The 10287-nt window shown below is 48.8% G+C and overlaps 1 protein-coding gene across 1 annotated transcript in view; it reads right to left on the reverse strand.

Moving 5' to 3' along the window:
- Positions 1-346: 346 nt before the first annotated feature.
- The window catches only part of prdm15 (PR domain containing 15), a 12403-nt gene continuing 2462 nt past the window's right edge, over positions 347-10287 (reverse strand). Inside the window, exons 4-25 of the mRNA XM_027008687.2 lie at positions 10282-10287; positions 9912-10064; positions 9329-9431; positions 8388-8468; positions 8049-8252; positions 7557-7710; positions 7257-7378; positions 7023-7117; positions 6566-6653; positions 6294-6461; positions 5823-5947; positions 5490-5621; positions 4522-4665; positions 4091-4254; positions 3713-3792; positions 3319-3438; positions 3115-3246; positions 2875-2958; positions 2582-2757; positions 2092-2172; positions 1629-1832; positions 347-1455 (exon numbers count right to left, since the gene is read on the reverse strand). The exon at positions 10282-10287 is cut by the window's right edge and continues 148 nt beyond it. Of these exons, the coding sequence (XP_026864488.2) occupies positions 898-1455; positions 1629-1832; positions 2092-2172; positions 2582-2757; positions 2875-2958; positions 3115-3246; positions 3319-3438; positions 3713-3792; positions 4091-4254; positions 4522-4665; positions 5490-5621; positions 5823-5947; positions 6294-6461; positions 6566-6653; positions 7023-7117; positions 7257-7378; positions 7557-7710; positions 8049-8252; positions 8388-8468; positions 9329-9431; positions 9912-10064; positions 10282-10287 (3174 nt within the window). The 3' untranslated portion in view covers positions 347-897. The remainder of the gene's footprint in view (positions 1456-1628; positions 1833-2091; positions 2173-2581; positions 2758-2874; positions 2959-3114; positions 3247-3318; positions 3439-3712; positions 3793-4090; positions 4255-4521; positions 4666-5489; positions 5622-5822; positions 5948-6293; positions 6462-6565; positions 6654-7022; positions 7118-7256; positions 7379-7556; positions 7711-8048; positions 8253-8387; positions 8469-9328; positions 9432-9911; positions 10065-10281) is intronic.

The following is a 10287-nucleotide window of genomic DNA, read 5'->3' on the forward strand; positions in this document are numbered from 1 at the left end:
TTATGTTATTAATATGTCTGTTAAACCTCTTTAACCTGTAAACACTCTTTTTAAAAATTACCTCACTACCTGCTCTCATCCATGTAGAAGTTGTCACCTATCGAGGACACTAACTACCCAGTTCACAGAACTTTTATGAATTCCTCATAAACCGACTAATATACAAACCTGTCAAGTTCTTTCTTTAGGTGTCGTCACCTGAGAACAACTTGCATTACTGGCGCTAACAAGCAATTGCTTAAAAACTCCTCCTGAATCTGAAAAATGTGCTGTCGTGTAGAAAAACACTGGTTAAAAATGTGAGCTACAATTCTTCATCAAATGAGATTTCAATCATTCACACCTCAACAGTGATTATAAAGTTTATTTGCAAGTGATCTGGTTTGATAAAAAAAAAAAAAATAAAAAAAAAATAAAAAAAAAAAAGTTTGGTTAAAAAGATTCATCCCAGTTAGTCATTCTAAGAGCCTTCACAATAATATTCTGTATTTATCTCTATTTCATCTTTTCTATGAAAGATTTACAAAACCAACTCGTTCTCCCATAAAAAAGGAAACTAATGCAGAATGCAGTGACATTATATGACAAACATGGACACTGAGTTTGCCTCAAATGCATGCTTTTAAAACTTTTCTTCTTTTTGTATTAGGCAATCTAAAAAAGGTACAGCCAATGTTCAAATGTAAATTAGGACACCAACTCATGATTTGATTGTACAGTTATCCATCTGAATTGATAGAAATGAATTAATCTGACTGATATTTAATATTAACATTATCTCATTATTCATTGCTCAATCATTGTTTCAACACTTGGAAAAACCCAACAATTTTTACAGTCATAAGAACACCTCTGTTTGTGGACTGATGAGTGGGTGTTAACAGCTGTTTGCAGTTCTCAGTAGCTAAACATCTGTGGCGCTGCGGAGCCTGGCTGTGTAGGCCCTGAAGCCTGGGACTGGATTTGATGGCTCTGTTCAGGAGGGGGCTGTGGCTGCTGGGGCGTGGCTGCCTGGCTCTGCGGGTCCTGGGCGTCAGACCGGGTTCCATCCATGGCGGCTGTGACGTGAGCTCCATCGGCAGGAGCGATGGGCCTCCAGGCCAGGGTGGGTTGCTCCAGCGGGTGGGCTATGGGGTTGACGAAGGTGGCCAAGTTGATGAAGTGGGCCACTGACTGGGGGACGGGTGCCGCCACGCCACCTTCCCCCTGCAGCTCCGCCGTACGGTTGTGGAGCATGCCCGAGCTGCTCACAGTGTCAAAGGTCACGGTGAGGATGGAGCTGTCCAAGGTCAGGGGTCGGTCGGTGGCCGTGAGGTGACCCACAGCTACCGGCTGTAGGCTGGTGAACTGGGCAGACGCAGGCGTGCTGATGGGGGTCACTGTGATGTTGGTGAGACTCACCGAGCTCGACGGCGAGGCAACAGAAGGGGCACTGGAATCAGCCAACACCACCACCTGGGCAGAGGGCGGAGCAGAGAGCATTGTTCATCATGAACCCTCACCTCTACACACCCCTTACAGCATGATGAATTGTAACTAAACCTTTAGAGACAAGATTACATTTGCCAACTCTGAACTCTGTGACATTATTTGTGACCACTATTGCTTAAAGACAGAATAGAACAGACCTGTTGTATACTCTGGACAGCGGAGCTGGTCTCATCTCCCACTGTATTGGTGAAGTCAGATGTTTTGCTGGCGAAGTCTGTGTATTCGTCCGAGTCCGAGAGCTCCACCTCCTGCAGCTGCAGTTTCTGCCTCTTCTTGGCAGGGCCGGAGTTCCTGTGGCTTTTCTCTGCAGATAGAGAACTCTTCTCCAGCGGCAGAGACGGCTGAATAGTGCACCCGCACGCACACACAAATACATGAACATGAACACGAGTTCTGGTCAGTTCAAATACTTAACACACTGTGAAAAACAGACTTCTCTTCTCATTATTTTTCTCCTTCTGTGAAATATACATCCAGTCAATCCAATACTCCCACCTCAAACTTCCTCTCACACACACACACACACACCCTTTAACACAAACACACACGCACACCCACATACATCTCCACGTGCACTCACTCAGTCCTGAAAATACACACCTGTACTATGCTAATAGAGGAGGCATCAATTGTTTCAGGTTCTTGAAGATCTTCAAACTCCTCCACCCTCACCGTCACCACCTGGGTTTAGAGAAGACTGGTTCCAACCTCTTTTCCTCCACATACACACACACACCAGCACTGCAGCAAAAGTTGCTCTTTATACTTATATAGCCTTGTATAACAGCTAAGAAAAACCATAGAATTAAAAAAAATCAATACTTCTGCAACTACATGCAGGAAAAGACAAAAGGGGAGACTATTGGAGATGACATTTCTTTGTGTGTATGATTGTGTATGTGTAGTATGCGCATGCATGTGTGGAGCTAATGTGCCTTTGTGTGCGTCTGCGTGTTTCTATCTGACCTGCCTCTGCATGTGTGTATGTGGATGCATGCGTACATGTGCACACGTGTGTGATGTCACTGTACATACATGCGTGTGTGCATGTATGCGTTTGTTTGGGTGCACGTGTCAGTGTGCGTGTGACCTCTGGGTGTTTGCGGCGTAGGTGGCGGTTCATGGATGCTCGGGTGGAGACTTTAGTTCCACACAGGTGACAGCTCTGCGCCTCCACCTTGTCGTGTGTCAGTTGCACGTGTTTCTGCAGCATGTACTCCGTCACGTACTTCTTATCGCACACGGAGCAGCTCCACGTCTTCCCCACTGCACATACCCACAGCAGCGCCAAACGCGCTGGTTAATCACCGGACCCACCTGACCCCAACAGTGAAAAGGGTTGAGGGAGGATACAACTCTCCCAGCCAGGGTGGTGCAGCTCACCTGTGTGAATCAGCTTGTGTGTTTCCATGGTGTTTCTTTCACTGAAGGTTTTCCCACACAGCTCACACATGAAGTCTTTTATACCTGCAGGAGCACCACAATAGATCAGCCTGAACATTTCTGTCCCAGTCACTGAATTCCACCTTTAACATTTCAGTCCCTGTGTTTGTGCGTGTGTTCAGGGCCTCTAGCAGGTGTGCGTGTGTTCAGGGACTCTAGCAGGTGTGCGTGTGTCAGTACCTGTATGCCTCTTGTAGTGTTTCAGCATGTTCACTTTCTGGGCAAACTTGCGGTTGCACTCTTTACACTCATACTCTTTAATGCCTTTATGGAGCTTCATGTGGTGTCTCAGAGCATGCTTAGTCTTCATACCTGAAGAAAAACAACACATTAACAACAAATGTGCATGCGCGTGGGTGTGTGTGGGTGTGAACACACTGGTACCTTTGCCACACTCTGCACAGAGGAAGTCGCGGATGTTGTCATGGACTCTCAGGTGTTCCTTCAGCATGTCCTTCCTGGCGAATGATTTACCGCACTGATCACAGCTATGGCTCTTTACCCCTACACACCACACACACACACACACACACACACACACACACACACACACACACACACAAATACAAATACAAACTGATCATAGATATAATACAAATGGAATACAAACAAAATGGAGTTCTTTCCTCGCCCAAACATGGGTCATTATTCCCAAACGTGTCATCATTCCCAAACATGGGTCAGTAACTGGTTCATGGGTCACAGAGTCCATACCCTCTCAATGACCCTGCGTCCAATCAGAGGCGGGCACAGGTGCAGCAGAAGGTCAGGAGCTCACCTGTGTGGATGATCTTGTGCCTTTCCAGGTTGCCAATGCTGTTGAAAATGCGGCCGCACATCTCGCACGGATGGATGTACCTTTAAAAATGTCACAGAAGCGATGTTTAAAATACATTTATGTACATTTCACATGGTTTCAGGTGTCATTAAAACAGGCGGTTTAAGGAATCAAAATTTTAACATGGTCCATCTGTAACCAATCAGGAGACCTCTTTACAAGAAGGCAGTCCTCCCTGGCTGTCGCCTGCATGTTTGGAGGGAGATGCTTTCTTTGGTGACTAAGTCTGTCAGAAGCTGGAACTGCCATTGTTATTCTCTCTAGATCAGTGCGCAGCAAGGAGAAGTCTGCTGGCTCGGGGGGGATGGGGTGGTGTACCTCTGCACGGCGGGGTCCGGCAGCTGCTCGCGATGGATAACCAAGTGGGCGTTGTAGGTGGCTTTGAGGGCAAAGCGGCGATTGCAGATGACACAGCCATAACCCCGCTCTTTATGCATGTCCATGATGTGTCTCAGGTAGTCCCGCCCCTTAGCAAATGTCACCTGACACACGGGGGAGAAGCACACACGCGCCAACAAACGTCCATCGACAGGTTTAACGATTCTCGCACTGCTTCCAAGCGTAGTGTGTGTGTGGTGTGTGTGTGTGTGTGTGTGTGTAATGGGTGGCGCTGCATGTGCGCGTGTGTAATGTGTGGTGCTTCGTGTGTGTGTATATATGTGTGTAATGTGTGGCGCTGCGCGTTTGTGTGTGTGTAATGAGTGGTGCTGCGCACGCGCACAAATGCGTGTTTTGAGTACCAGCCATACCTGGCACTTCTTGCAGCTATATTTGTGATGTTCTGGTTCATCCTTCTCCTCTTCCTCGTCAGAGTTGTCCTCGCTGTCCTCCATGGAGATGCCAATCTTCCTGATGAAGTTCTCTCTCTCCTGCTCACCCATCAGAGCGATGTCCTGCGGGACAGACAGACAAATGCAAAAGGCACAAACAGCGTGTGTTTGGAGGTTAAGGTACTTAACTTGTAATCGGAAGGTTGCGGATTCAAGCCCAGCCACTGCCTCTGTTGGGCCCCTGAGCAAGACCTTTAACCCACAATAACTCAAGTTCTACTCAGTCATAATTGTAAGTCGCTTTGGATAAAAGCGCCAGCTAAATGCAATAAATATAAATGTAAATTATGACAGGCAAAACCTGACCTCACGCATCAGAATAAAAGAACACCATCAGGCCTTATTCACACGTTGGCCACTATTAGCACTTTTCCACTGGCATTGTTCCAAAGCTGGTGCCAAAATCTTGAACAGGTCCGACCTTTTACACTTTCCATACTTTTCCATGGAAAAAATGGTTCTACGCTGGAACCCATGCTGCAAGTGGCTGACGGGCAGGACCCTGGCATTGGCACGTACCCACTCTTCTGCCATTTACAACTAAAAGCAGGACCACAACAACAATGGCTGAATGATTAGATATACTCTCAAAGAAAGAAACAAAGTTTGCTGTAGTGTGTGTCCTGTCATGTGTTTTGTACAATTTATTCTGATTTTTGTTTACGGATTAGGGACTGTCCACATTCAGATACGCCCTGGGCCCAGAGACCAGTGGAAACACGGGTCCATTCTTTCTAACTACGCTCGCTAGTTCACGGTGACCAGCACCGGCTCCAGCATGGGCACACACACACACGACACAGTGCAGGACTGTGGCAGTGCACCCCCTAGCAGGCTGGACGACTAGTGCAGGTATAACAGCACAGGCACGATAGTGTCCATCTCACCTTGAAGTGGACGTGAATGTGGTCTCTCAGTACGTCCACACGGAAGAACTTGCGTCCACAGATCTCACAGGTGTACTTCTTATCTCCGTGAGTGAGCAGGTGCTTGTTCATGTTACTCCGACAAGAAAACACCTGGCCGCAGATGCAGAAAAGGCGAATGTTCCAGGCACGCATGCACAAGGGGGTGACACTTTGAGGGCTACGTGCATTACCACATCACAGATGCTATATTGTTAGAGCCAGGATGCAAACACACTGCCCCCTACAGGTGCGGAGGGTAGCTTCGCTACCCCACTGGATGTGTAATACAGCAGATACGGAGGCGGCGCCCACCTTGCCGCAGATGGGACACGCTGAGGGCTCCTTCCTGTACTTGGTGGCCTCCTCCCCGTTGGCCTCCTCTCCGTTAGCCTCCTCCCCGTTGGCTTCGTGTTCTTCTCGCTTCATGTTCTTGGAGCCTGAGGAACAGCAGTGAGAGAGAGATTTTCCTCACGCAGACAACACTGTCTGCAGTTCCAGCTAAAGGGAGCTGGTGAGTTTGAGAGAGTGGAAGGGCTGATCAGCTGGGACTTCCACTCAGCAAAAATAGGACGAGCTGCCACACCCAGTGGTGAACTGAGCAGTTCAGAGCTCGGTCCAATTTCCAGCCATCTCTGTGGATATTTATTTATCCCCCAGTTGAGGCTGTGAAGTCCATCTCCAGCAGTGAGAGGGGAAGAGAGTGAGAGAAATGGAGAGAGAGAGAGAGAGAGAGAGGGAAAGAAAAGGTGAGAGGTGCAGGTGAGATGGCCAAGACGGTCTCACCCATGCCGTGGCGTCTCTGGTGGTCCTGCATGACGTCTTTGCGATAGAACATCTTGCTACAGATCTGGCAGGCGTACAGCTTGTCTCCGTGTTTCTTCTTGTGCTTGGACAGGTTGCTGTTGGTGGAGAAGAAGCGGGAGCAGATCTCACACTGGAACGTCTTATCATCTGTCAGAGAGAGACAGAAGGGTGTGCAGCCTGGAACCGTACTGGCACGACAAACGTAAAATATCAGTATTAGAAAAACATGAAATCTTAAGGTGGAGCACTACCTGTGCGACAGTTGTGAAATTTCAAGGCATTCTCAACTCGAAAGGACTTCTCACAAGTACTGCACTTGTACCTGTACTCTACATCAGGCTATAAAAAAACACGCACACACACATGCACGCACGCACACACACACACGTACATGCACGCACAAGCACACGCACACAGGCATTGTAAGATTTTAGATTACAATCGAAAGGTGTTGTACTGGCTCTAGTGATACCCTCATCTTAACAGTAAATGTATGGATTCAATCTTACAGACTAGCAAAAAGTACTTTTTCACAAGTAATTATTCTTCACTGTAAGAACATTTAACAACTTGACAAACAATAAAAGAGTACACCATCAGGATAGGCACTACTGGACACTAAAGTACCTAAGATATGCACTACTGGACACTAGAGGCTCCATATCTCTCCATCTCTCACATGCACACATGGTGTGAAAGTTTGCAGACCTCATTTTTGCTGTGCTTGTACGATATATGCTGCTTCAGACTCTCCTTCCGGCTGAACATCTTGTCACACTCGTCACATTTAAACAGCTTGTCACCTACCACAGGGAAGAAGCCACCTGAGAAATGTGCATGTGAGACAGCGGAGGTGCATATGGGCTCAGGGCCAGTCCACACAACACTGCAGTATCGCCAACATGGAGTGCTCTGGGCTTAGACTGGGGGGGTGGGGGTTACCGTGGGAACGGATGTGCCGGTTGAGGTTGCTGCTGTTCTGAAACACCTTGTTGCAGAGGCTGCACTGGTACACCCGCTTATGGTCGCCTGGTTGCCTCAGGAAACGCTTCCTTATGCCTGACCTACAGATACATTGAAGGTAAACAACACCGCTTCCTCCCTTACGCCACTCGCTGCTCTGTATCAGGGGATAAACAACATTCGCGCAAACCCTAAACAAACATAGGGAGAAGTGAAACGTAAACTGAAATCAAGTGTAAAATAAGGAACGATCTTCTGCAAGTACGTTTTTGTTCTTACTTTGCGGAGGAGAGGAGGCAGCGTGCCACTCTGGGGAGTTTCACTGCCAGACCGTCTCCATCACCCATGAGGTCCTGCATGTCCAGCACAGGCAGTGGCAGGTCTGGGCGCAGGGCAGCGAGGGACTGCTCACTAGCCACGCCCACAGGGGCATCTGCTCATATACATCGTGTTAGGCACAGTGAGGGAGAAACAGCATGCGCGCACAAACACGCAGACGCACGCACGCAGACACACGCACAGCCTTGTTAGGATGTACAGCATAGGAAGACCAGGTGAACAAAGCTATTTAACCTACATAAATCAAACCACTATAAATATGGTGACTTTGAAACCTGCTGATTTTAGCTGTAAAAAGGTACCTTGGACTATCAGAAGTGTGTAGCTACATGTTCACAGCACTGAATGGTCTATTATGGTCTAAATAAAGGAGTGGTAACGCATATCCCCCCATTTTAAAAAAGTATCCAAGTCCTTTCTATGGCTCTACACCTTTGCTGAGTTCAGCGGTTCCAGTGGCTCCAGATCTCAGGCCTCTTGCCCTGCGTTGTCTGTTTGGTCTTCGTTTGGACTCGGCTGGGATGGGTGTGGTGCTGGAATCAGGACCGCTACCCAGTGATACCACTGCTGCCACCTGCTGGACAGGTGAGACCGTGGCACCTAAGGCTGCTGGCGGCTGGGGACTGAAAAGTTGGCCTGGGATTGAAAGGGTGAACTGGTCAAACAATACAGTCTATCTGGAGATATTTTTTATTATGTCTCATTTATCACTTCTCAGCTGGGTAATGGGAAAAACATGTAGCTAGTGATTCATTTCACTCTCAAACCAACCTCCGTCATTCACTTTGGCCACGGGGGGCGCTGTAGCTCCAGCCTTCTCCTGACGGAGCCTAGGACTGATGGACACTATCCCTGAAAACCAGAAATCACTTTATACACCAAATATACACAGTACACAAGAATTATGGCAGACCAGCACAAGAAAATATGTGAATGTGAGCAAAATCCAAACCTAGAGCCGAGCAGCCCTGACCGCATCCCTCAGTGAGGCACAGCCCTGACCACAACCCTGAGTGAGGCACAGCCCTGACCGCAACCCTGAGTGAGGCACAGCCCTGACCGCAACCCTGAGTGAGGCACAGCCTTGACCGCAACCCTGAGTGACGCACAGCCCTGACCGCAACCCTGAGTGAGGCACAGCCTTGACCGCAACCCTGAGTGAGGCACAGCCTTGACCGCAACCCTGAGTGAGGCACAGCCCTGACCGCAACCCTGAGTGAGGCACAGCCCTGACCGCAACCCTGAGTGACGCACAGCCCTGACCGCAACCCTGAGTGACGCACAGCCCTGACCGCAACCCTGAGTGAGGCACAGCCCTGACCACAACCCTGAGTGAGGCACAGCCCTGACCACAACCCTGAGTGAGGCACAGCCCTGACCACAACCCAGAGTGAGGCACAGCCCTGACCACAGCCCTGACCGCAACCCTGAGTGAGGCACAGCCCTGACCGCAACCCTGAGTGAGGCACAGCCCTGACCGCAACCCTGAGTGAGGCACAGCCCTGACCGCAACCCTGAGTGAGGCACAGCCCTGACCGCAACCCTGAGTGAGGCACAGCCCTGACCGCAACCCTGAGTGACGCACAGCCCTGACCGCAACCCTGAGTGAGGCACAGCAGGACAGTGAGCAGTGAACCCCAGAAACATCGCTGCTTTAGATGTGGGACAGTTCAGACAGTAGTGCTCTGGAGAGGAGTACTCAGTAGGATCACCTGCTTGTGGGGGAAGCACAAGGGGCTTCAGTACAGGCTTCTCCATCTTTTTAGCATAGAAGGCTCCATACCAGACTCTCAGCTCTGACCCCGGCAACACATCCTGCAGAACAGTACACATACCGTTACTGCCAGCAGAGGACTGGTGATACTGACGCATACAGAGGACACCCACTGCTGCTTACTGAGGACACGGATTCAATTATTTGGCGTGAAACTTATAGGCACAAACAAGCGTAACTGTCCTCATGGGGGTTTTGCACTGAATCTATTACTGTACATTAATGTCATGCAAACAGCTAAACGCAAATGGTTTAACAGCTAAAAGAAAATGTTTTGCCAAGTCAAAACCACATTTTATTTGGAATAAATACAAATCTTTGTATGGACTTCAAAACATCCGAATATTCCTTTTGTAGTGGCTCCATCTGGACCTCATGTTAATAAGTTAATACTAGAATGAATACAAACACGCACAAACACAAGAATGCATTTATTATCTCAGTAAATGCACCTGTAGACTGACAGTGTTGTAACACATGTAAAACACTGCAATAACCATAGTGAACTGCAGCAGGCGCACCTGGGAGGTGTTGAAGTAGAGGTCGTCATCCTGCTGGTAGGCAGTCAGGTTCTGGTGTTTGTGGTCTGTGGCGGGTCTGACCAGCATCATCCAGTTACAGTCGTCCTCGTTCGATGTGTCCAAACTCACCACTGAGCCGTCCTTCTGGAAGATCTTCAAAACGCATCACAAACATACACACACACACACACACACACACACACACACACACACACACACACACACACACACACAAACACACACACACATGAGCAGACGCACAGGCCTCCCCTAGCCTTTCCCCGCATTAGCTGGGAGCACAGCTCGAGTGTCACAGCTGGACCGCGTGCAGCATGTTTACGGTACACACCGGAAAAGCCTTCCATGTTACCTTTAG

The sequence above is a fragment of the Electrophorus electricus genome, chromosome 17, assembly GCF_013358815.1.
Source record: "Electrophorus electricus isolate fEleEle1 chromosome 17, fEleEle1.pri, whole genome shotgun sequence".
In the NCBI taxonomy this organism is placed as follows: Eukaryota; Metazoa; Chordata; class Actinopteri; order Gymnotiformes; family Gymnotidae; genus Electrophorus; species Electrophorus electricus.